The 27,415-nt window shown below is 38.6% G+C and overlaps 2 protein-coding genes across 3 annotated transcripts; one reads left to right on the top strand and one right to left on the bottom strand.

Annotated features, from left to right (window-relative positions):
• Positions 1 to 216: 216 nt before the first annotated feature.
• Positions 217 to 7,026, top strand: LOC116729992 (uncharacterized protein YwnB-like). 2 transcript variants are annotated; one of them, XM_032578918.1, is made up of 5 exons: positions 217 to 294; positions 2,945 to 3,157; positions 5,345 to 5,546; positions 5,824 to 5,988; positions 6,068 to 7,026. In XM_032578918.1, exons 2-5 carry the CDS (start codon positions 3,023 to 3,025, stop codon positions 6,100 to 6,102), a joined length of 537 nt encoding a protein of 178 aa, XP_032434809.1. In that variant the 5' UTR covers positions 217 to 294; positions 2,945 to 3,022; the 3' UTR covers positions 6,103 to 7,026. The 2 variants fall into 2 exon arrangements, with proteins under 2 accessions (XP_032434809.1, XP_032434808.1); XM_032578917.1 differs by having other exon boundaries at positions 221 to 294; positions 6,063 to 7,026.
• An 889-nt stretch (positions 7,027 to 7,915) lies between these two features.
• On the bottom strand, positions 7,916 to 25,108 carry LOC116729991 (long-chain-fatty-acid--CoA ligase ACSBG2-like). Its single transcript, XM_032578916.1, has 14 exons — positions 24,714 to 25,108; positions 22,607 to 22,761; positions 20,550 to 20,833; positions 18,517 to 18,605; positions 14,819 to 14,939; positions 14,635 to 14,715; positions 14,288 to 14,437; positions 13,289 to 13,456; positions 13,030 to 13,211; positions 11,619 to 11,849; positions 10,956 to 11,173; positions 9,555 to 9,694; positions 9,233 to 9,476; positions 7,916 to 8,699 (listed from the first exon to the last, which is right to left on the bottom strand). Exons 2-14 carry the CDS (start codon positions 22,719 to 22,721, stop codon positions 8,623 to 8,625), a joined length of 2,100 nt encoding a protein of 699 aa, XP_032434807.1. The 5' UTR covers positions 22,722 to 22,761; positions 24,714 to 25,108; the 3' UTR covers positions 7,916 to 8,622.
• Positions 25,109 to 27,415: the final 2,307 nt, after the last annotated feature.

Raw genomic sequence — 27,415 nt, 5'->3', positions numbered from 1 at the left:
AATTTGCCAAAACAGCTAAATCAACCACAAAGTCAACAATTAGCTTACATTTTCCCCTGTTCCTTTCCAGTTTTTAATATTTTCCATTTTTTAAATAATTATCCTTTAAGTATGGACAAATATATATATTTTTTATTTTACCTTTTCGGTAATTTCTAGTTTTCATCTACTTCTGTGTGTTAATAAACCAAAACCAACCTCAGAAACCTTGTTTTATAAACACACGCGAACGTTTGTGCTCTTGAACAGCCCTCTAAACGCTGTAGAACCAGACGGACGTAGCACCGGGCATAGGTAAGCTAATGCTACCGTGGCTAACGTCCACTCTGCGTTTTAAAGCTGCAGCTAGCTGGTTGCTAGTTGCAGATGTTTGGATACGTATCTGAAACTGTTTGAGTCGCTAAAGTTATTTAGGAACAAAAATACTTCTGAAAAAGAGGAGATCCAAAACTACTGACTGTGTCGAAGATTCGCTTTGGTTAGATAATGTTAGACTCACAGAGGTCATTTAAGGTTCAGTTGTCACAAGCTAATACTCTTCCTCCTTTTGACAGCATATGCAGAAAACACCAGCTGAAGATTGATCTAGTATGAAATGGCAGCTGTTTTTTTAACATGGGGTTCCCCATAGTTTAAAGGTTTTGTAATCACGAATCCTCATAAACGTCTTTAAAATTTTGTGGGATTACTTCACTCTTTTGAAAGACTTTCTTTGACTTAAGAGTGTAATTATTAAAATACAAAATATCTCTAGACTCACTGAAAACAAGGCCTGTTTAAAATTTTACCATTCATGTTCCAAAAAATGTATTGTGAAATGAAGTAATTAGAGTGATTATTAGTAATCAAAGTGATTAGTAAGCCTGTCATGATAAATTTTGCTGGACGAGAAATTGTCCTTGTAATTATAGCGATAAATGACAATATTGTTGTTTTGAGACTGTTTTCATGGCATAATAATTCAAGTTTGCACTGTCAATCACCAATAAACTTTCATTTTGGAAAGAATACTGAACACTGGAATGGAAAGATATTTTAAATATCCAAAATAAAACCAAAACCAATAAATAAAACAAAATTAAAAACCACTTACATCTAAAACCATCAATTAAATGGGTCATGTTATATCTGTAAGCAAAATTGATCAAGCTCATTTTAATTTTATTTATTGATTAATTGCAACTTATCAGATTTCTCCTGGAAAATACTGATTCAAATTTTTAAGGTCTGACCTCCAGATTACATTTTTGGCTCATATTACAGTTTTGGGTTTGTTTTTCTTTTTTAAAACAAAAGTAAAATTGTGCTATAGGATCTTTGGTTGAGGTAATAGGTTTGAAACCAATAGAAAATGAAAAAATTAGAAGCTTTTCAACATTTAAATCTTAAGTCATGTTAGCTTAAGGTGCATGAAAGTGCTTCCTGTGTGTTGATATTTATTTAGTAGGATAAATGGACTTCTGGTATTTCAGTCACATCTGATCAAATCCGATCTATATTGATCTTATTCAACACCTACAGATAAATTACTTTCTAGATGTGGAGGCATGTGTTCTGTTTGCATTCTGCACCAAAATCTTTTAAGAAAAGTAAATTAATTCCTCTTCATCTCAAAGGGTTAAAAATAGGGTTTTATTTTGGTGATTTGTGGCTTTAAAGACTTAAATCAACAGGTTGCCTCTGGATGAACTTTAACCTCCTGTAATGAGGCTGAAGTCCAACCGGTGGCCATTTGTCCAAAGTTTGTCATTCATTTTCCATCTACACTCAACTATACCTACTAAATAAAACAATAAAAATAAAACATGGCTCATATTTATATAAATTCCCCATAACTTTGGTGCTTGAACATGGAGCTGACGTTGTGTAGAAAAAAGTATTGGTCTTTTACGCTCTGGTAAACTAAACATCATGATGTTTCATGTTTTCTATTTTAGCTGCAGAGACATTTCTGTTTTTGGAGATTTCGGAGGGAAACCAAAATGTTTAATTGGACAAGGCGAGGAAAGCTGCACAGTGTGTCTCTGTTTGAACCGATCCGGGTCAAATTAATTATCTTTGTGGTATCAGAAGAAGTTGATCACATGCTGAATGTAGATGATAATCAGTGGCTGTTCAACGAGTCTAAAACAATGTTCTTCAAGTTTTATTCTGTGGAACTTAAAACTTCAGAGTGATCCTTGAAGTTGAGGTGATCCAATCTTCAACAGGTGTTTTGTTCTGACTTATGAACATTGAAAGTAATTTTTATTTACACTGTAAGTTAAAATCATCAACAATGTGTTGCTTTCGATAATTCCTGCTAATCATGTATATTTCTGAGTAAAATTGAGCCACATTTCCTTGAATTATAGTCATTTTTATTTATTTTTTTAATCATAAAAATTGCCATTTTCTTTCCAAATAATTACTTTTTAAAGTTCCTCAAATATATGCACTAGTTATAAAGACAATGATAAAACAATAATTAGATATAGAATTTATTCTATTTCTAATTACAGACAAAAATAAGGAAAAATAATCTTTTTGGCTGAATTTCATGAGACACATCTTGGTTTCTACTAGTTATTTACACATTTTAAATATTTATAACTCCAGATTAAATTTGTTTAATTTAGTTATTCATGAGCAACAAATGTCGGGGATTTATTTTATTTCACACTCAGACTTGTTTGCTAAATGTTTTGAAACATAAACAAAAACATAATTTTTTCTTCTGAGCCACTTTTTCCATAATTTAAGTGATTTTATGAATCAAACAAGAGCAAATTATTAATATAGATTGTATATAAAAATGTTTTAGTTGCCATCTTACCCCTGTATTTCTTATATTGTGCTATTCAGAGTAGACTGTGTCATATGATGAAACCGTATTTTATGTGGGAGAGGATGTCTTTATCTCTGTGCAGTAATCCTTTTTTTACACTTCTGCTTGTGCAACAAGGAGGAAACCTCAGCTGAGAGGCTCGCAGCCATCAAAGTGATTCATCGGATCAGTTTTAACTCCTGACTGGGTTGGAAGATGAAGATCGCTTTGCTGGGAGCCACTGGGCAGACTGGACAGTTTCTGGTCAAACAGGCGCTGGAGCAGGGCCATACGGTCACCGCCGTCGTCAGGAACCCGGCGAAGCTCACAGTGCACCATGACAACCTCAAGGTAAAACTCAACCCAGGTTCAAAGTTCAGGTGTGTTTATGGAGCCACATATTCAGCATGTTGTTTCTTTAAGAACCGAAGCCGTGCAATAATAGTAAACTGTAACACAATATATAGTTTTGTGATGGATGCAAGTTTTTAATTTTAATTTAACTTAAAAGCTAAAGATAATCCTTGTTTTACTAAAGATTATGTTTTGTCTGAAGTTATTATTTTTGGACCTAAAGAGGAACGATCTAGAGTCAATACACAGCTTCAGTTATTACAACTGAAAACCAGCGATCAGGCCCGAAACCTGGGAGTAGTGATGGACTCTGACCTGAACCTCCAGAGCCACATAAAGACAGTTACAAAGTCGGCCTTCTATCACCTGAAGAACATTTCCAGGATTAAAGGACTAATGTCTCAGCCAGATCTAGAGAAACTCATCCATGCGTTCATCTTCAGTCGTATTGATTATTGCAACAGCGTCTTCACAGGTCTGTCCAACAAATCAATCAAACAGCTGCAGCTGATCCAGAATGCTGCTGCTCGTGTTCTCACTAAAACCAGGAAGATAGAGCACATAACACCAGTTCTAAAGTCCCTCCACTGGCTCCCTGTAGCTCAAACAATAGACTTTAAAATACTGTTGTTAGTTTACAAATCACTGAACGGCTTAGCACCACAATACATTAAAGATCTGCTGTTGTTGTATCAACATTCCAGACCTCTAAGGTCTTCCGGTTCTGGTCTGCTCTGCATCCCCAGAACCAGAACCAAACGAGGAGAAGCAGCTTTCAGCATCTATGCACCACTAATTTGGAACAAACTTCCAGAAAACTGTAAAACAGCTGAAACACTGACTTCTTTTAAATCTCAACTAAAAACCCACCTGTTTAGGATTGTATTTGAAATGTAATCAATTACAAATTTATTGATGGAACTTGACTTAATGTCGTGTTTTGATTGTTGATTCTATGTTGCATTGTATTTCTGTGTTTGATATGATGTAAAGTACTTTGAAATGCCTTGCTGCTGAAATGTGCTATACAAATAAAATTTGATTGATTGATTGATTGATTGATTGGTGTAACTTTAAAGGGGACCTGTTATGCCAAATTTTCACATTTTTATACTTTCATTTGGGTCTCAACAGCTTCGAAAAACAACCCAGGCTCTAAAAAAACACCCAGCTGTTTATTTGGCAGTAAGTTAAAGTTTTTTGGAAAATGAGCCGTTTTCAAAAACCTCCAGAATGTAATGTGACAAATCAGCAGGCACTGCCCGTTACCTAGCAACCCCAATGGAGCCCAGTCTGTTACCTAGCAACCCCAGTGGAGCCCAGTCTGTTACCTGGTTTTACTGCTGAATGTCTTGTACAATGGCTGCTGGAAAAAACTGTTTTTCTGTTGACTTACGATCCAGAAACCACTTGCTGCATTCTTGTTGATTGTGCAGTAGGCTCTACTTGTGCTTTTCAAAGATATGGTTGTATAATTGAGCATCTGTTTGCAGCCATTTTCACATGTGAGTGTAAACATTGAGTTGGTGGGCGTGGCCAGCAGCAGCCTGTTTGAATTTAATGTGACACAAGGCTCTAAGTCAGCTTATTCTGAAAGTAGCTAAAAAAAGAAACTACAATCTCGTTATCAAAAAATAATTTAGTGCAAAAATATAATAAACATGTTTTGTATCGCCCATAGATCAATGGAAGCTAAATGAAGGCCACATTTAACTGGAGTCCTGCCAGTCTGTGTAGGTTTGTAGCCCAGTCCTGTTTCATGGATGTTTTATCATTATAAATTATATATGAAATATTTTACAATATTTTGCGAATTGTAAATTGGCAGTGAGGTTTTCTGTTTCCAGATCAAGATCGGTTTTATTTCACTCCTTGTGAGAAATGAGGCTTGAAGTCAGAGCAGGAATCATGAAAGATGTCAATGACTATTTTGGCTGCACATTATGAAAAATTTAGCCGGTCGGCCCAATTGATACAAGAGAACACTGAGGTTTTCAAGAAAATGGCCGCTTATCAATTAATTATTAAGTATTAAATACAAACCTGAGGATAAGAACAAAGTACTGTTGACTGGTTCTCTTTGTTTTCTCCGGTTTATCCTTGTGAAACATGTTTCCCTTGATCAAAATGGCTTCATGTTGATCAAAATGGCTTCATGCCGACCTGCTGTCTGTCTGTCTCCAGGTTGTGTCGGCTGATATTTTCTCAGCAGACAGCCTGAAGCCTCATTTCAAAGACCAGGATGTCGTCATGTCCTGCCTCGGCTTTCCGGCTTCCTTCTTCTCCGGCGTGACGGGCTACACCACGTCGATGGCGGCCGTGGTCAGCGCCATGAGAGAGGCCCGGGTCAACAGGGTCATCACCATGACCTCTTGGTACACAGACCGTAAGTGGGCTGCACAGGCCAGCATGTCAAACTCATTGATGTGGCAGAACGTGTTGATAAAAACCATTAACAAATATTGGAATACCTGAACTGATAACCCGCTTATCCAAAGTCTCTAAAGCAGTTGCCATGGAAACCTCCAACGACAGACTTATTATCCCCATAATTACTGAGTAATGTCTCTTGTAGATGAGAGATTTACCTGGTAGTGCTACTGTTGGTATTTTTGTATGTCTGCTTTGTGTGAGATTGTGTCATATTTTTTTATGTTGGTTAGCTAACTCTGGAGCCCAGTCTCCGTTCCTGATCCGGTTCCTTCTCCTGCCGATGATCCGCAGCGTCCTCAGCAACATGTACGAGATGGAGCGCTTCCTGCAGAAAACCGAGGACATCAACTGGACCGTAGTTCGGCCGCCCGGCCTGAAGGACCTGGCAGCCTCAGGTGAGAGTAGAAAAAAGTAAGAAGTAGAAAAAACAAAACAAAATCAACGGGTAAAGTGAAGGTTGTTGTTGCAGCTCAGGAGTTTCTGACGCACGAGGGATACTTTGTGCCTGACAGCAGCGCTCAGGTGGGAAGAGGAGACGTGGCTCGCTTCATGCTGTCCCTGCTGAACAGCAACGCCTGGGTCAAGAAGGGCGTCGCCTTCACCACCAAATGAAGTCACCGGCCGTTTCTAGCCACGCAGACGTTTTCTGGTTACTTTGGTGTCCGTGCTGCACTGCAAAAACAAAATCTTCCCAAGTATTTTGGTCTAGTTTCTACTGCAAATTTGTTAGTTCACTTGAAATAAAAACCAACTCATAAGTTGGGTTGTTTAGAGTCAATAACTCCTTAATATTGATGAAAAAGTTCTAGTTTTTCTTCTATAAGTTAAGGAGATATTGACTTAAAACAAGTTCATGGAGCTCGCTGAGAAGTTACTGGTAATTTATTTCAAGTGTACTAAGATATTTTCACTAGAAACCAAGATAAAATTACTTGGTAAAATGTTGTGTTGTACATTAACCAAAGCTTTAATGGGAGCAGCAGCAGCATACCAGATAGGGGCGTCGTCACTGTGCCTGCTCTTATTACTAAAAATAAACGTTATATATTGTAAGTGTTCCAGGTAAAATGCGTCATAAAGGTCCAGTTTTCTCTACGCTCTTAAATTTATCCGTCTAAATGACTAACAGAAGAATTACCGGCTGGATTTAATTCACTGGGATTTAAAATATTTCTGATAAGGTTTATAGGTGGTTGTGAACATTTAGTCACTACTTCTCTTATGGTACTAAAGGGCAAAAATGATTGATTGGATAATTTTTCCAGACATATGAATATTTAGTAAGACTGTAAACACGTTTCCCTAATAAAACTATCAGCTTTACTGTGAGGTTTGAGTTAAAGTTGCATTTAGAAAAGTTTAGAAAATCTGCAGTCTTTTTGCATGAACTATGTTCAAAAAATATTCTTACAGTGGATAAAACTTTACAATTATTGTCTTGATGAAAACCTTCATTTACTCTAACATGTTTTTATATTCTTAAAATCTTTTCTGTGAAATTAACATTTGTTATGAGAACATGAAGCAGCTCCATTATTGGGGTGTAGTTCATACATTCGTCCACATGACTGTGGTATTGAACCATCCATCCATCCATCCATTTTCTAACACCCTTGTCCCTAGGGCGGGGTCACCCTGGACAGGTCACCAGTCTGTCGCAGGGCAACACAGAGACAAACAGGACAAACAATTTAGAGAGACCAATTAACCTGACAGTCATGTTTTTGGACTGTGGGAGGAAGCAGGAGAACCCGGAGAGAACCCACGCATGCACAGAGAGGACATGCAAACTCCGTGCAGAAAGACCCCGGGCCGGGAATCGAACCCAGGACCTTCTTGCTGCAGGGCAACAGTGCTACAAACTGCTACTAACTTTATTCAGTGTTTCTCTTCTTTTTTACTATCACCACATTAAAAATATAAGCCTGGTTTTATAACAACACAATCAGAGAACTGTGAATTATTTGCATGTTAAACAGTGATATTTTGTTTTGTTTTTAAAAAAACATAATTACTGGATAAGTTTTGGCATGAAAGTCCAGAAATATGGGGATCCAGAAGTGCCACAATCCACGAAACAAAAAAAATTGAGAAGCTTAATTTAATTAGGAAGACATTTGATTTTCCTTGTGTAATTTTTGAAATATATATTACCTTGCCATGACAAATATGTATACTTAGGAAAAAAGTAAATGTCACAAAAAATTATTTTATGTTTAGTTGCCGCAACATTATTTTTCATCCTTATGAATCAGTCAGAAGGTAAAGGTCACATAATGAGCTGCAGTAACAACGCAGAAAAAGTGTGAAATAGTAAAATACTGAAATTATACATGGTTTTAATAAATGTCAATTTTAAATAATTAATTTCAATTTATCTATTTAAATGCAATATTACATTGTGATTTGTTTGGCTCTTCATATTCTTGCACCAAGTTGCAGACTGAAACAAAATATATAACAAAAAATTTTTGTTGTTGCTAGGTCTGTTTGATTTGCTCCAAATCACTCTCTTTTATTGACAATTTACAGAAAATATATCACAGAATAAATATATATTTTCAGTAGGAGTGAAACTGTACACACTCATGCTCGATTTACAATTTGCAGATGGGGTGATTGGATGAATACAGACCGTTAAGTTCATTTTTTAAACAATATATTCACATTATAAAACATGTTGACCTTCTGTTTGCCCACATGGAGAATTTTACACGATGCTGAAACAGGAGGTCAGATTTTAAACAGCTGCTGTAAGACGAGAATAAAAACCTTTAAAAGTCAAAGTGGATCAGTGCTTAGAAAACATTCATTAAACACAATAAAAATGTAAAAAGCTTACATTCCTAGAAGCTAGGTGACGGCAGCCTCAGTTGCATGTATTAAGGTGCGGCGAGGCCCGGCTCCGCTTTGAGGCAGCTAACGTCGAACAGCATAAATATGATACAACAGACAGAGATTTACAGAGGCGTAGGCAACAGAGGTCTGCTCTGAGTCTTTTACTTCTCCAGGAACCACGGCTGGACACTTCAGCGCGAGTACAATTTGTTAATTTTGTCTTGGTACATTTTCGCCACAATGGGCCGCCTCAGTTTCAGGGTGGGTCCTGCACAAAAAGAAGAGAAAAGAAAAGAAAAGAACGGTTGACTGAACAACAGCGACTCAGTTTCTGTTTGGAGCGTAACTTCTGGAGTTCAGAAACAAACCATAAAATCCTCAGAGATGAAATCTGACCTGCAGTTAATCCGTTAATCGCATGATAAATTAAAATGAGCTCCATCATTTCCATTCTGATGATTAATATTATTTTGCTTACACAGACCTCATAATACGTTTTTTAATGGATTTGGGTGTGTTATTTTTATTTATTTATTGATTTTTATAAATCTAAAATGTCTTCCAGTTCCAGTTTAAGCTGGAACTGGTCTTTGAAAAAGCAAACTTGCACTATTCTAACATTATCAATATATTACGTGAAAATTGTCTCAGAACGAGAATATTATCGTTTTTCTCAGTAATTTCTGAAACAATTTGTCGTCCAGTAAAATTTGTTATTGATTTTAATTGCGATAACAATTAAAAATTGAATATTTTCTCAAAAACAAAAGAAAATTAAAAAAAACAAAAGTATTTTCTGACCCAGTTCTCCTCCGTTGACAGAGAAATCTTTCTCCAGTAGGATCCACTTCTGGATCTTCTGAGCGTTGGACGTGGATCTTTTGTTGAATTGGTTGATGCCTTCCTGAATGACTTTGTAGAGCGCCGGCTCCTTATTGGCTATGACCTCTGACACCTTGGTGGTCCTGACGTTGAGCTTCTGACAGAAGTCCAGCACCTCGGGGCTCAGGGTGTCTGTGGGGTTGCCCTGGTCGTCCACTACGCACTGCGGACGCAACAATATCAGTCACACCTGTTCACTGATGCGGCGGTTGGAGGTTAGCAGAGACGAGGAGTTTGTTACTTTGAGCGTGAGCAGCATGGAGAGGAACTTCTGCTTGTCTCCGATCAGCATGGCGTTGCTGATGATGGGAAGCTCGAGCTTCACGGCGTCCTCGATGGGGACGGGGGGGATGTTCTCGCCGCCGGCGGTGATGATGATCTCTGCAGAAAAAAAAAGACATTCTGCTTAAACTTTCTGTATAAATTCCTTTCACTAAATTATCCTTAAAACAAATAAAGATGGAAGAAATGTCCAAATGTCTGAAGAAATATTTCCCAAAATGTTGTGGCAACCGAGATTTAAATTTTAGAGAATAAAAAATTAAGAGAAAAAAACCAGAATGAATTATTCTGATTTAGCAAAAGAGTAACAAAGAAAGTGTTATAGAAATGCAAAATCATGGTTTCAGCAGTTGTGTTTTCTTTTGTTTTTTTTAAATCCAAACATCACATTTTTACTACTAGAGCTCTGGATTCAGTTAAAGATGCAGATTTATGTTTTTCAGAGAACATTTCATGAGCAATAAAGGCAAAGCAAAGATGTTTACATAAAATAAAAACATAAAACAACAAAATATTTCACAGAGACAAAAAAGAGAAACTAAATACGGAGCTAAAAGAGGAAAAGAAAGGTGTCAATAAAATGCTGCATCTAATGTAATGGAAATAATATCAAAATAAAAGATAAGTAAATAAATACATGGAAACTAAAATTTACATTTAATTCAAACAGATATATATAAAAAATAATATTTACAAAAATATATAAGCATAGTAAATACAGTTCTATAAAAATAAAGACCAAACATAAAGTGGAATAAATGTTCAAAATAATTTAGGATAAAAGTAAACTGTCTTATTTACTGCCAGCTGAAACCAGGGAATAGAAAAGATCTCTGCTGAGTTCTCAGGTAATAATCCAGGTTATTCACTTATTTAAATGGAAGTAACTTTAACCTAAGTAGTAACAAATGTCTCCTATTGTTATAATTGTTTGTGTTTTTGCGTCTCAGTCCTGATCTGTTTGTGCTGAGAGGCTGAACCAGATTAAGATCTAAATGTGAATGAAAGATTGTATCAGATAACAGCAGCTTTTTAAGTTCGATATGTAAAATGACCTTTTTGTACCGAAAGTACTTTTTAAATGAAGGTTTGTGTTGTGTGGTCACTTAAAAAGATTGAATGGATTCAATGGATCTACAGATTTATAGATTCCAGTAAATTCAGTTTGTGAATGTCACTGTGAGTTTAGTTTATTATTGTGAACATACAACAATAAACATTACTGTTGTAAAACCTTCTAGTAAAAGATCTTTGGAAGTGTTTTATATAAAGATCAGAATAAAATAAACTTTTACAATCACTGCTCTAGGCCAAAACTGTCTTAAAGCTTTCAGTTTTGTTCCCAGGTTAAGAATGTTACCTTTTATTCTGCCTGTGATGTAGAGGAAGTTGTCCTCGTCGTGTTTGCCCACGTCTCCAGAGTGCAGCCAGCCTTGCTCATCCAGCGCCTCGGTCGTTTTATCGGGCATGTTCAGGTAGCCCATGAAGACGTGCCGGCCCCAGAAACAGACCTCTCCGTTCCCGTCCGCGTCCGGCTTCTCCAGCTTCGTTTTGCAGCCCGGCATCACCTTCCCAACGCTGCAGAGGCAAACCACAAAGATGAGCTCAGTGCTTTCAGTGTCCAGGTTTGTAAGCCGTCATGTTGATGGTTTGGTTTTCTTCAACTTCTCCTCAGCAGAAACAGACAGAGACTACAACTTGGACAAGAAAATCCAGAAATTAATCTGACTGGCATTTATTTGGATTCTATTTTCTTAAACCAAACACAATCTTTTACATTTTATTTATTCTTTTTCACTTACAGGAAGAATCGGCGTTGTTGCAACATGGAACAGACAACTTTAAGCTATAGGCAGAAAGCAGATGTGTGTGGCTCCAATTCTTGTTTTTATTTTTAAAGAAACTGATCAAATGCATCTTTAGAGAAGCCAAACTGATACAACACGCTTTAACATTGTAAATGTATGCAAAACACTAAATGTTTCACTCAAAGTAATAAGTCCCATTATGCTTTGCTGCTGACCTTCCAATGCGATACTCGTGGATGGAGACGGTGTGCGGGCCGGAGCTCTCGCTCATGCCGTACAGCTCCTTCACCGGGATGCTGAGGCTCATGAAGTAGTCCAGAGTATCTTTGGTGATGGGAGCGGCTCCAGTGCAGGTCAGCTTGCAGCGGTCCAAACCCAGCTCGCTACGAACCTTCTTAAACACCAGATTGTTGGCCAGCATGAAGCCCCACGGCACCGCGTTCTCCCTGCAGCCAAGCAGACGCAGAGCGTTCCAATGAGCCGCCGTGCTCAGATCTACTCATGTTTGATAACATCGGTAACTTTATAAATATGTGACTTTTCTATGAACTAAATCATTTTTAGCTCAGACCTCCTGCCTCATGTAGAACATCTCATGGTTAAAAACTCATGATAAAACACATCATAACAATCCTTGCACATAACACCAGTTTTAAAGTCCCTCCACTGGCTCCCTGTAGCTCAAAGAATAGACTTTAAAATACTGTTGTTAGTTTACAAATCACTGAACAGCTTAGCACCACAATACATTAAAGATCTGCTGTTGTTGTATCAACCTTCCAGAACCTCTCAGGTCCTCCGGTTCTGGTCTGCATCCCCAGAACCAGAACCAAACGAGGAGAAGCAGCTTTCAGCATCTATGCACCTCAAACTTGGAACAAACTTCCAGAAAACTGTAAAACAGCTGAAACACTGACTTCCTTTAAATCTCGACTAAAAACCCACCTGTTTAGGATTGTATTTGAAATGTAATCAATTTCAAAGTTATTGATGGAACTTGACTTAATGTCGTGTTTTGATTGTTGATTCTATCTTGCATTGTGTTTCTGTGTTTGATATGATGTAAAGTACTTTGAAATGCCTTGCTGCTGAAATGTGCTAGACAAATAAAATTTGATTGATTGATATCTGTCTGATGACCTCACAAAGGGAACAAAGCAACAGACATGAGTGATTTCCAATGTATAAATATGTATTTTTCCTCTTTATTGGCGTTTTTAATCGGATTCCTGCTCTAAAAGTTGTTTCGTTTATTTCTGATCGGCTGTAGCAACACCTTGATCTGCTCTTTCAAACACAGCAGGAAAATCTTGGCGACAAAAAGACACTCAAAGGTTGTTTAGAAGGAGATCACAATACTCTCAATTGAACTTTCACTTTTTTTCTCTTTTCCATATAATAACAAATTAAAGCTTAATCTGAAAACTGCACAGGCGTGATAGTGAAATTAGTCTGATGATCTGAAACACTTAAGAGTTTAAAAATCAAAAACAGAAGAAATCTGTGAAGGGTAAATAGTTTTTCCCAGGACTCTGTGATTGTTGGTTCAGAGACACACACAGCATATGATGCTATCTTTACATAAAAACTGTGTTTCTCCTCAAACTGTGCTTGAAGCCGACTCACCCGTTCATGGCGCTGTAGCTGTACTGCAGGCCGATGGCCTTGGCCCAGTCCGCCACCCTCTTCCTCAGCGCGGAGCCCTTGGCGCCAACAGCTTTCATGCTCTCCTGGATCTTCTCCCAAACCCGAGGAACGCCCAGGAAGCCGGTCGGACGCGCCTCTTTCAGCGTGTTCACCAAAGATCCCTGAAAACAGGAACAACGGTTGACAATATTAACACCCGGAACCAGGGTTGGTGCTAACAAACCGATGCTAGCTCAACCTTCAGGGCGTCCGGCTCTGCAAAATGGGCGGTGGCTACGAGACTCATGGAGCACCAAATGTCCATCATCTGCGCTGCGATGTGGCTGAGCGGCAGGTAACTGACCAGTACTTCCTCGCAGCAGTGTGGGTTTATCATCTTGGACACGGTGCGGGCCGTCCACGTGATCTGACCGGGGAAAAGACGAGGCAGCCTTGAAGTTTGATCAAAAAAACAGGTGAAAACTGAGCAGGAAAAGGAAACTACAGTCTGCCTTACTGGTGGCGTTCAATTGATGCAACCTTTAAATTCATCACATCTATCCCACTTATGTTCTGTACAGAAGTTATAAATATCAAATATGTTTGATCAAAGAACCCTCGGTATTTTTCTGCTTGATTCTTAAATAATCTGTAGTTGAATATTTCACTCTTCTTCCTTCATCCATTGCAGGGTAAACCTGAACATTAAAACTTTAGGTTGAGCTTAACTTGTTTTTGGTTCTAGCATCAGCTCAGGTTTTGTCTGGACTGAACTGTTGAAAAAAATAAAACACTGTTTAAAAATGTCTGTCCTGCTGATTTCAGGTTTGATCAGAAAAAAAAAGTAAAAAAGAGAATCAGAGTCCAGGCAACGAATGGAACAAAGAAAGAGCGAGTCGTTAGCGCCTGTCATCCCCATCAGCAGCCGTAGCGAATCAGAACAAACAGACTGATTCCAGTTTCCTGTATACTGATTGGTGCGTCTGTGCTGTCAAGCACGGCGCTGTGGGAGTGATGATGAGGGCTTGTTCTGACAACACAACACATGACACCTGGGATCTGTGACATGTAACTGCTGACTGATCCCATGAAGCTTGTAGTTGCTAATAAAACTACTAACCCACCAGTGTCTTCAAGATTATTGTCAAATAAAACAAAATTTCTTTCTTCACTAAACTGATCAAATGAATTCTCTGAATAAATCAGACCTGAACCAAACTTTTTCGTCTTTTGCGGTGCTGCTGAAGAGCGGACTCACATTGTCGTGGCTCAGCATGACGCCTTTGGGGTTTCCGGTGGTGCCGGAGGTGTAGATGAGGGTGCAGCACTCATTGGGCCGCAGACTCTCGATCACAGCATTCAGCTTCTTGTTGGGAATGTTCTCTCCAAGCTTCATAAACTGGTCCCACTGCAGAAAGAAAAAGGTTTAAATAAAACTGGGACAAACAAAAACTACAGCTGTGTTGTTGTTTATTGTGATCAGTCACCCTGAAAGGCAATAATTCTCCAATAAAAAGATGATGTTGTCATAGAAAACATGTTACCAGACGTCCTAAAGACCATGTGATGTTTCTAATTGATCAATGAGTTTGATTGTCAACATACTGTGTAGAGGAACTCTGCTTTCTGCTCCAGTTCACCTTCATACTGGACAATAGCTTTCAGATGAGGTAACTGACTTTTGACCTGCAGGAAGAGACAAACATCAGGTTTAGTAGTTACTCATAAGTCTGCCAGAGCTCTAAAAATAGCACACTGAGGGTTTAGATGCTGCGCTGAACCGTCTGACCTTCAGGATCTTTTCGAGCTGGTACTGGTTCTCCACTACCAGGACGTTTGCCTCGCAGTTAGAGGCTACGTAGTGACAGGCTTCCGCAGAGTTGGTCGTGTAAATACCGGCAGCCAGACCCCTGTGGCATAAAAACTCAATGAAACCAAACAATGACCACTGTTAATCATTTCCTGCTTGTAAATAATCTACTGTTTAAGGCTAATTTATCAAGTTTCCCCAAACAGAGATTTGTGAGTTAAGCTACTCTGTTAAATTTGAACCTTTTATGTACATTTCCTAAAGTTTGGGTTCAGTTGAAGAAAGAATAATATCTTCCTTAAAGGCTTATTTATGTATTTAAAATTAATTTTCCCCCTTATGAAAATGAAGAGGATTAATTTATAAATAAATTTATAAATAAATACATTTATTTGTTTATTTTTGACAAATAAATAAACTTGGAGATCAAAAGTATGTCAGTGGAATAAAAGGTAAACCCGAAGACATGCGAGTTATCTGAGTACCTGTCAGGAAACAAGGAGGAAATTGTGCAGCTCTTTCTACTCCAGACAGAAACTAATTTTAGAAACAAGAGGCATTCAGAAAATCGAACTTTTAGCAAGAAGCTATTTGCTGACGTTTGAAGTTGGCTACAATCCATCATCAGCATGTGAATGTGTGCATTCACATGAAATCACATGATTTCATACAAGGAGTATTTCAGTGTCTTAATAAAGCACTATGTAAGTCTGATGTCACTTCATTTCATAATATAATGTTAAAGTACTTGAGTTCTAAAACACGACACCAAATCCCAAAGGATTGTGTATTTTTCAAGAAACATTAATGCCTAAAGTAATAAGAAACTAACCAAACTGTTAATTTATAAACAGAGGTAAACTGATTTTTATGGCTGTGTTACGGCCCTGGGCCTTAATGGCTGGGTTGCAGGTGTCTTGTTGTCTGTCTTTGTGCTCCTCCCCTTTACAGGTGTTGCTGATTTTATTCATTTGGAGCACAGAGCATTTAAACCTGGCTGTCTCCACCTTCTGGGTCGCCATCAGCGTCCACTCTGCCTCGATGCTTGCGGTGTTTTGTTGCCAGGCCTCAGCTCCCCTCCTTTTGCACATTTGAGTTTGTCTTTGTTTTTGCACTTCAACAACTCCATATGCACTCATACACCACATCCAAGCATTTGCATTACACCACTGATACTGACATCCTCAATCCATTGTTGTTTGTGTTAATAAACATTCCTTTTTATGCACTTTAATCCCTGCATGGTCTCCCGTTATTGTTATGACCTTGAGCCAGTCGTAACAATTGGGGGCTCGTTCAAACGGTTTTGTGAGTTCTGTTTGGTTCGGTACGTTTGACTTTTTGTCTTGCCTTTGGTCTGATTTACGTTGTTTGAGCGCTTGTTTCGCGTTGGATTTCTGGCTCGTTAGCGTTACGCTGAGACGCCATTTCTGTGCGTTTAATTGGTGACGGGGGAATCCCGTGACGTAATTGTCCTTATTTGGACTTGTGCGCTCTTGGGGGATATGCAGGTGGTTTGGATAACGTGCTGTGTATTTTGTGGTTTTGGAGCGGGATGCTTGTTCCATAGCTTTGATTTTAACGATGTAGGTAAGTGTCAAGTTTTTAATGTGCACTAGTAAAGCGTTTTTGAGCAGGTGTCCCCTTGCAGGTTTTAGCGGCGTTTCCCAACAGGGGTTTCACCGCATTATTTTCTAGTGTGGAGGTACGGCGGGTAGAGCTTCCCTATCCCCTTTCCCTTCATCGGCTCGGGAGCATTCCATGGTTTCGTGGGGGTGACAGCCTGCTTGTCACCTTTATCGTGCCACTGGTTTTTAAATGCATAAAAACCCATCGCTACGCCTCCCGAAGACTAGGGATGAGTTTGTAAGCTTCTTCGCTAGGCAGTTAGCGGGGACACACTGCGGGTGGTCATTTTGAGTTTTTATTGTGCATTGAATTGTCACTTGTCCGTCGTTATAAACTATGGATCAGGTTGAGGCTTTTAATGGTTAAATGTTTTGTAGATGTGTTAAGAGCAATTATAATGATGGCAGAGCAGTTGTGATCTTGCCTGGAGTGTCACGTGAAAATGTGATCGGCACTTTTAGAAATTTAAAATTTGTTTGAGGTTGGTGTGTTAGAGCCTTGTCTAAACTCGTCTCCATTTTTAATGGCGACTGTCGCTGGTTTGTCTGGTGAGCAGCAAACTAACTTGTTCGAGTTTCAGGTTCAGTGGAAGGAAAAAGTGTGCTTTGAGCCTGGTTGTGAAATGACCGTTCTGGTGGAGGAGTTGGCCCACATTTTGTTTGAATCCCTTAAGAGTGTGGTAGTGGACCATGCTGGGGTTGTTGTGGGTGTGGCTCCATGTTTTGTTTATTTGATGAGGAGAATCCTGAACACTTGGTTAAGCGGTGATGTGACCTTTTGGTGTTGTGGAGATATCGGCTCACTTTTGGTTTGACACTCTTTTGGTGTTGCTGGCTGTGAGACAGCAGTAACTTTGAGTATGGTCCTGGACCATGCTAAGAGTGATCATGTTGTGGGTATTGATCTCCATATTTTCGGTCACGTTTGCTTACCTGACTTGTGTAGCAACGTTTTGTGGTAGTGGACCACTTGTTGCTGTGACCTTTTGTGTTGGGTAACACCAGTTCAGATCTGGTTGGATTGCTGGTTATTGCTTTGTGGAGTGGTAACTGGGTGAATCCATTTTTGATTTGGCTGTGAACCTGTGGTAGGTCACTTGTGTGTCAGCTCTGTGTTCATAAGTGGTTTTCTCTTCTTGGTATCTTGAGGGTATTGAAGCAGTAAGGACATGTCCTGTTTCAGCTGCTGTACCGTTCTTTGCCAGTCTTCCTAACCAGTGACCAGGCATGATGGGCACAGCAACTTATGGCTGTGGGACGTGGCGGCTGACGATGTGGCGGCTGTCATCCTGGACACTGAATTTTGGTAACGTACTACCAGCCCAAACATTTTTAAATTCATGTTTGTTTTGAGTTTTTAAAGGTTCCCCTTTGGGGCCCTTTTCTTAAGGGTGGGGGTGTTACGGCCCTGGGCCTTAATGGCTGGGTTGCAGGTGTCTTGTTGTCTGTCTTTGTGCTCCTCCCCTTTACAGGTGTTGCTGATTTTATTCATTTGGAGCACAGAGCATTTAAACCTGGCTGTCTCCACCTTCTGGGTCGCCATCAGCGTCCACTCTGCCTCGATGCTTGCGGTGTTTTGTTGCCAGGCCTCAGCTCCCCTCCTTTTGCACATTTGAGTTTGTCTTTGTTTTTGCACTTCAACAACTCCATATGCACTCATACACCACATCCAAGCATTTGCATTACACCACTGATACTGACATCCTCAATCCATTGTTGTTTGTGTTAATAAACATTCCTTTTTATGCACTTTAATCCCTGCATGGTCTCCCGTTATTGTTATGACCTTGAGCCAGTCGTAACAGCTGTAACATCCATACATTTACTGTTTACTTAACTTACAGTTTTTTGTGCGCTGTTTTACGTTTTCTAGAGGGCAGAGGAAACACCAAAGTTCCTATGAACTCATTATATTTCAGATTCTTGGCAAACTGGTCAAACCAGTTTGAGGAAAGACAGAAACAGACGGAGTGAAGTGAGAAAGCCTTAAAAACCTGGACAATAAGACTTTGCATGGACTGTTGTCGAGGCGCTGATGTGTGATCTCACCCTGCTAAGATGCAGCCGATGTCCGAGATGAACCACTCAGGAGAGTTGAATCCCAGAATGCCGACTCCATGGAAACGCTCCAACCCGAGCTGTGAAGGGAAAGAACAATGTGCCGTAATAACGCCGCGGCGACGCCATGCCTTTGGCCTAAATCGGGTTTTCAGGGCAGTGAAACACGAGACATGACCGAAGCTGCGGATTTCACACGCCCAAGTTTTGGTTTTCAGTGGGACATTTTCACCACAGATCAGACACTAATTTCTAGATTACACTTCAACTTGCTCAAATTCTCATGAAAATCTAAAAAATTATTTTTATAATTAATGGATATACGTAATACATAATACACAGGCAGAAATAACAGATCATCTTGAAGCGACTTCTTCATATTTTGCATCATTTAAACTGTGAATATTCACTTTGGAGTAAAATGTTTAGATTGGTGTCGTACAGAGCTGCATATTAAACTTTCCTCTTTTAGAATAATGCTGGAAACAAATGAAGACGGATGTATCACTCAATAGTTTTTAGACATTGATTAAGTCTCTTAATTGGAATACATTTTTGGAAACGACATGTTGATTTTTACCTTAAACTTAGAATAATATAAACTAAGTCTATGGGCTATTGGGTTCCGAATGTGTCAAAAATATTTGGACATGTTCGTATGTGCAGGCATCATGTAAATGGTCATTAGGGTAAATCTCTGTGGCTGCCAACAGTCCTGCAGTGAAGAAAACTAATTTGGCTGGTAAATTTCCACATAGGCGATAAATGGACAAAACAATTAATATCCTCAGTTCTACAAGTCAGAAACAGACATCACATGAGGAAACAGTCCAACACTACGGTTTAACAGCTCATCAGGAAAACATAAAATTACAGAAAGTGTAACAGTATTTTTTTTCAGACAACATTGCAGTTAAGAGTACATACTGTCCCCTGGAAAAGTAATTAAACCTTGTGCAAGTTAAAACATTTTTTTACAAATGATATTCTGAAAAACGGGTGTGTTTTTTATATTTTTTATCACCTTCCTTACTCTAATGCCATAAATAAAATCCAGTGCAACCAATTCTCTTCAAACTATTTATTTGCAAACGGAGCTCATCTGTCAGGAATTTAAGGAGCTGCAGAAATTAACAGCTGATGTTAGTCATGGACTCCACAGATTTAGTCTTTATAGAGGAATCTATTGCTGAAAGAAAGTCATAAAAAAGTTTCCCTTTTCCCATTCCCATGGTCAAACATGGTGGTGGGAGTATCACACAGTGGAGATGCTTCATTCTAGAGGAAGGTGGCGACTTGTAATAGTTGATGAGAGGAATTATGAAAATAAATGCAGGCCTATCCCAGAAAAATTTTTGAAACATAGAGGCTGAAACATAGTTCAGATAATGACTGCTGATAAGCATCCAGTGACAAAATGGCATGGTTTAGAACAGTAGAATGGCTCAGTCAAAGTCCAGATTTAGATCTAATCTGAAGATCTGCTTTAAGATTTGGTATCTGATGTTCACATTCTCCGTCCAATCTGATTGAAGCTCACTTATCAGGCGATATCTTGGTTTATTGGTCGAACCAAACCTCAGAAACTAGTTTGACTCTGCCGTCTCATTGAAGGGCCGTTCTGAATTCATCTAAATTTATTTTTTTTCAGTTGAGACATATTTATAAGTATGAAATAATTCCATGTCATGTCATCTTGACTCTTGTTACAAGGGACTGGTTACAAAGTATACCATACAAATTTTAATAACTGACATCCAATTATTATGTAGTTGTTGTTACTCACATAAAATAACAACTAAATGCATAAAAGTCTGTTTGCAACGTGGCAAAATCTGAAAAATGTCAGATTTTATGAATAGGAGTAAATACTTTTGGCACAATTGGAACTCCATAGCTATGCATTGTGGAGGAATAAAGGGCTTTGCTGTGTATTGTGAACTGAAAACAGATAAAACTGTTATTAATTTAGCAGTAAAATCAGAAAACACTTTCCGAAGCACAGACTCTTAGAAAGCACCAACCTTGAGGAAGCTCTTGGCCGCTGTACGACATTGTTCGTAGTACTGCCTCCAGGTCAGAGTCATCGTCTGGCCATCTTTCTTGAAAACCAAAGCCGGATGATCCCCGTAGCTCTCCACCGCCTCCAGGAACAACTGGTGAATGGTGATGGGAATCTCCGAGCCTGGACCCGAGCCCTCCATCCTCAGCCTGACCGGCTGGTTTCTCTCTGAGGTAAACAGCATCTCAGTGGGGGCCAACATGGTCACCAATTCCGCTGACATCAAGGTAACCGACTTTTTCCGCTCTGCATTGGGACAACAGATGCAGAAGCTTTTACCTGCCATTTGAAAACAAGACGAGGAGGCGAGCTCGAGGTTCAGGAGAAGACTAAGGTGAGTGAGAGGAGAGAAAACATCCCAGCAGGAGAGTCACGCCTGCTGTGTCAGCGTCGCGGTAGCCGGCATAAGAGAGGAAGTAGGTTGTTATCTGATCCTGAGCAGGTGGCTGAGGAATGTACTGACACACTCACCCACCAGGTTTGGTTTGAGGACGCAATATCGATCTGCTGCACCCTCTTCTGATGAGTACAGAAGATTGAGACTCAATCTGTTATTTCTCATTGGATTTAGTTTCACTACCTTTTGTTTTTAAATAAAATCAGAGAAAAGATCTGTTTTGAGAAGTTTGACTGCTGAGCATGATACCACTCCTAGATGTGTTTAAAAATTATACTTTGCCTTACAGCATTTTTATAATACTTCACCTCAAGTCAACAGTTCTTGTATATGTTTATATACAGTGTGTAAATTTTACTGTTTTAACTGGAAATTTATGCCTGTAATGAAACTAAAACTTATATTATACAGCTCCATAAAATGACTAAAATCTATCCAATCTAAGGGAAACTACCTTAACTACCTTTCTTGAAACTGTGTCTATGTTGATTCCAAGTGATCAAATTTGTCACAAACAACCTTTGAATGTATCAAACAGGAAGATCTTTAAGACATTCCTCTCTGCTTTGTAATAAAATGAGATATTTAAAGAAGACAGAATGCTGTGGAAAATCCCTGACAGGGTGAATTTATCTGTTTATTCACTTTAATCAAACCAGAACTCATTTTCAAATTTGTCTCTAACTTTATACGATTTTTAAGACTGCTTAACCTTTAATTTTTCAATATTTTTATTTTACAAATAAAGCCCTAAAAAGGAAAACCCATGAAAATGAAAATTAACTGTTTAAAAGTAATGTATTCATGATTTCAATCCCATCACAATGTTTGCATTAATCATTTAAGAAATTGATTTTTAACTAAGATTCTTTCAGTGTTTTGATTTTTAGGTATTTATTTACATTTGGGGGGATATACAGTATATTTCAGACGCTGCAATAGCCATGAATGCCATGTTATTCAGAACATACATGTGGATCATGTGAAGTCACATCAACAAGTTTCTGCCATGATGCCTGTAGGATATTTGACCACTCTTGTCAGATCATTTTAACTGATTGGTTTCCTGGTACAGACCCAAACCTTACGCATAATCCACTAAGTTTCGGTATATGAAGTAACTGTCAAGCATGGTGGTGGCAGCATCAAGATGTTGGGCCTGTTGAATGGGATAGTGAAGGTGATGGATTAGTTTAAAGTTTTGTGGCTTCACTTCAAGTCAACAGATGGATGTTTCAGATATCCCAAACCCACAACATGAATACTTTTGGCTTAATATGAGCTGTGGTTTGTAAAATATCAAAATAAATCTATAATCTGTCCTTAAAATCCCAGCAAAAAAGCATCTAGTGTAGCTGAGCTCTACCAATAATGTCAGTAGCTTTTGACTATGGGTGGATTAGAGAAAAGCTGATGTCTGCCTAATTCCTAATTTTCTTGAACTACTTCAAGTTGTATGTTGTACAACTTAAAGTTTTCACCTATAAAAAAGAACAAGTCAAATGCGTCACTAGCAGACCAAAATAAAAGTGACATTTGTTACCATGTTGAGTGCATGTGAACGCCTGACTGGAACTGAGCTTTCTTTTCTCTAAACGTGACACTCGGAGTTCGATCGGTACCTTTAGGAGACGTTTTTGGATTGTCGTCCTGATCGAAGGTTCTTGGAGGTTTGGCAGGAGGAACGGTGCTCGTCTTTAATGCTGCAGGTGGAACATCAGTTTTTCCCTCTAGCATGACAGCTACTGCAAGACTCTCCTCGACACTCTTCTAGTAGCTAAAAAGACAAAGTGTAAAATAAAATCAGCATTAAAACCCTTCAGATGCTTTTCGTCGAGGACTCTCCAGCCAGATAAGGAGATTGATTATGAAACAGAACCGCTGTGCTCCTTTATAACACTCTGACATCCACTGAAGTCATTGCAACAGGTCAGCGCCCGTAGTTGCTGGAAAGCAAACGTAGCAGAAACACACGTGTTGAAACTCTGAATAACGTGCCAGGATGTGTTGCTTCATCTTCTTGCACTAATCACACTGTCAGTCTGCGACTGTGAGCAACTTTGACCCAAATCTAAAGAAAGTGAATTTCACAAACTAATCGATGTCAGTACACTGGCGTACTGGGGCCATTAGAGACAGGAAAAAAAGAGGAGTAAATTTATGACAAAAAAACTGAAATCTTCTAGAAATTTTTAGAAAAAAACTTGGAAATTTCTGAGTTTGAACATTTTCAACTTTGAATCTCAGAAATTTCCTTGTTTTTCCTAGAACATTTCTGAGATTGATCTCAAACTTTCAGAGGTTTTTTACAGGAATTTACTCCTCCTTTTTGTCTTTAATGGCCCTAATTTGCCACCATATTTCAGAGCATAACTTAAAATAAAAGAAACTAAACTGTACATTTAAAAGTAAAGAAACTAAATCCCTCTGCGTAACGGTACAATCAATGCTAAGGAGTAACAGGAACTTATTTTGCAAGCAAAACTTGACAAAGTCAGTGTCAAAGTAACAGATATCTTTCCTCAATATTGTAATAAAACCAGATTAAGATCTGTTGACTCAGCAAACCCTCACCCGGACTCTGTTTTTAAGATTGCCAGTGTCAAGGATTTCTTTTTGGAGTCAAAGATCATAGGAATTACTAAAGTGAAGTTTTGCAACAACATCTTTGCTCCGAATTGTGCAAGTTTATTTGGTAGGTTTATATTCATGCCCTCAGGGGTTTTCAGACTTTGTCACATCACAACCACAAAATTTTGTATATTTTGTTTTAATTTGATGTGACAGACCAGCACAAAGTAGTCAAAGTGCAAAGTGGAAGGAAAGGGATTCATGGATTGTTTTTGTTATGGAAAAAGTTCAGTTTGTAGTTTGCCATAAGCTAGAGGACTTAGCAAACGTGTGGAAGATTGAGAGACCATGTATGTTGTCATTAATACACATTTAAAAAATGTGTATTAACTCCCATCAAGGGAGTGATGGCATCATTTTGTGTAGAAGGAACTCACATGAAAGAACGTTAAGACAGGGAAACCATTAGTCAGGTTATCCAGGTGAGATTAAAATAAATCTTTTTGGCCTACATTCAAACCATCATGTGAGGAGGAAAAATAACAGCAGACCAGCCTGAATAAACCGTCAGCATCGTCACGGCGTGTTGTGACAGCGTCATGCTGGGGGTCCCTTTCTTCAACAAGGAAATGAAAGCTGAAGCTAAAGAAGGAGCAATCGTAGATGAAAACGTGGTGGAAGCTGCAGCGGAGTTGAGATTGGAGCGGTGGTTCGCCTACCAACATGGCAACGACCCAAAACATACAACCAGAACTACAACAGAGTGGCTGACTAAGAGTATTCATGGGTTACAACGGTCCAGTTAAAGTCCAGTTCACAACCAGTCATGTACAGAAACTTAACAAAAGAAGATTTCCTCACCAAATGTAAGTTCAACATTAGAAATTGCTGCAAAGTTAGCTCGATGCTATAAATCTGCTGCCATTACAGCACTGTAGTTGTCCTGTCAAGTGGAAAAGGAGTCTTTTAAAGGAGTTTTCTATAAACACTATACCTAAGAAACACAAAGAAAACACGACAATTCACAGCTGTACATATTATGGATAAACTAATGGAAGTAAAAGCTGATATTTTTTGAACATTCAAAACTATTTCTTCCCTTATAAATGCACAAGAAAGCAGAAAATTGACCGAAAAGCTTTGCAGGTGACATCTTACCTTCAATGCTCTCACAGCTGAGTGGCATCAATCTCTTGGAGGCACTCAAGTGTAGGACTGACCTACATCAACCTTTGCCCTACACAGGTAGTCTACTGTTCCTCGCTGGGCAAGAAAGCACAGTTTGGGCAACTTCAACAAGGCGATCAAGGTAGATACTCCTGCCTCATCTAAGAGCTGAAGAAACTCGCATAATCCAACTAGAAACTGCTCGCCAAGGCCAGAATGATCAGTTAAAGATCCACGGACAAAAGCGGATCAAAGGTTGTGGTCTTGACAAGGTGAAGACAACCTAATACCTGCAACACGCAGCAGCCTGCAGCTACAGAAACCTGTTGTGTTTGCAATAATTACAGAGGCTGAGAACTGCTGGCTTTGCTCGGCAGGGACAAACATTGAGCAGGAGGGATATTTATGAATACCATAAGCCAAAAACAAAGTGGGTGTGGGGTGTTGTTAAGATACTTATCTGCTGAAATTGGTTTATGAAGACAGTTCTAATCAGAAATACACAATGAAGCATGCTAAAGAGGAAAAGATAACTCTATACAACTTCTGTCACAAAGAGAATAGATAAGACTAGGCTCATAAGAGCTATTCAAAAGTTGAAATTTGCAATTATGCCTTTGTTTACTAGATGAACACATTTAAGAGGCAGATGTTTGAAATGTTATAAAAGCAAGGAAAAAAGCTGGACATTTCAGAAACAGGTAGTAGTGTTTTTTTTTTTTTTTAAACTGGAAGCATTTAAAATTTACATTCAAATACTGCCAATACTTCCTCTTTTTCCTCAGTCCTGTGTTTTGTTTGGCCATGTCGCTGGTGCTGAGCACTGTTTTACCATTAAATATAGGGGAAAGTTTAACCGTCTTTCTGTGGTGACACATAGTTACTCCAAACACTGAGATCACACCACCCGGTCACACCATGGCCGTCCTGACACAGAGTCCCTTCTGCTTGTAACTGGTGAATGATTAGTGAGGGGCTTGATCTGTGCCAAAAACCCAAACAGGAAGTCTGAAACTAAAGAAAAACATTTGAAGTGTGATCCAGCTCATGGATGTTATATTATTGTTTACAATCAAGAATGATAAGGGGAAATTCCAGCCATTCCAGAAGATGTCCGTGGATTTATTACTGCGCTGACAATGCTGTGGTTTATGAATAACTATTTTTTTAAAAAAAAGGTCTGCTTGCTATACTGAAGAAAGAGCATGCTCTGATATTTTGAGAAGTTAACCATTCTGGAAAATTCTGCCTTCCTAACCCTGAGATAAACTCAGGGTTATCTGGTCAAAGTCCTATTGTGCAATTTGTTCGGGTCTTCATATTTCTATTTTTAATCTCCTTTGAGTATTTCTAGCTTGGCACATTGCCATTCAGCTGACTGCTCACTTGGTTGTGATTGACTTCTTTGAAGCCTCTTTAAGGATGTTATCTGTGTAATCCCAAGGCATCTCCAAACTGTCCTAATAACCTGCAGTTTTGCCTTTCCTCACCTTTCTTCAACTCCAAATCAAATGACACTAAAAATAAATAAAAAGTAATTGGGCAGGAAAACTTATTCTAAGATGCCTATATCAAGGTGCTAGTGTCTTTTACAATATTTAGAAAACTATATCAGTTATTAAAAACAGTTATTAAACCATGAAGTTGCTAAAAAGATACACAGACCAACCATGCTTTAAGCTGCCACTTAATGGCGCTCTCTCTAATGGTAACAGGCAATGTATTCCAGCACCTAAATCGTTCAATTGATAAAATATTCTGCAAAGCAAAGATTTTCTAAACTGAACCTCACAGTCCAACCTGGAGGTCGACCTAATCCTATTTATGCCATTTTGCTTTTAAAAAAAACCCTCTAGGGATCATTATAGACTTATATTAGTAATGGAATTACTAATAAGTAGAAGAAAAATAATTAATTGTAGTACCTATTAATAATTTTGTCTAATTTATTATTTTTTCTGCCCATATGAACGTTACATTAAAAGTGCATACTTTAGCATTTTTTAGCAGTAAAGTTTCTGAAAATAAAAAAACCCCTTGAGCTCTATAAAGGTTAATGAAAGTAATGTTTTACCACTGAAATAAAGTAGTAATGCATACCAAATAGCTTTTGGCCAACAGCTAATAAACTCAAGAAGAAGAAGAAAAATGGCGCCAGGTCCTCAACAACAAAGAATTCAAGTCTATGCTCAACAACCTGATCAAACTTTCTATTATCCAATGTGGGAAATGGATAGTAGAAATGTAAAAAGTACACTCAATTATAAAACTTTACACAGTGCGCACATCTCTCCAAAGTTTTGCTAAATCTCGCAGGGGATCTAATCGATTAGCATGGTGTCCCAAATCGCTACTGGATCGGGAGAAAAAACCAAACTAATTATAATGCATTGATGAATCGTTATATTTATCCGACCCTTAATGCTAAACTCAAAACGTTTTTGTAACTGAAATACAACAGAAGGGAAAACATATTGCTAGCTAACACGCTCATCTAATGCCATACTGAAAACGTTTTTGTAACTGAAGTATAACAGAAATGAGCTAAGACGCTCATTTTAATGCTACCCTCAAATAACCAGCTCTACATTTTATCAACCAGAAAAACAACAACACCTGCCTGTGTCTTCTAAACACACTTACAAATATGAAGGTTTTCCAGGGTACAATGATTATAAATTACCTTCAGAGTG

This window comes from Xiphophorus hellerii, chromosome 12 (assembly GCF_003331165.1).
Source record: "Xiphophorus hellerii strain 12219 chromosome 12, Xiphophorus_hellerii-4.1, whole genome shotgun sequence".
Taxonomy (NCBI): Eukaryota; Metazoa; Chordata; class Actinopteri; order Cyprinodontiformes; family Poeciliidae; genus Xiphophorus; species Xiphophorus hellerii.
The sequence above is the reverse complement of the archived record's forward strand: the minus strand, read 5'-3'. Positions and strand labels throughout refer to the sequence as shown.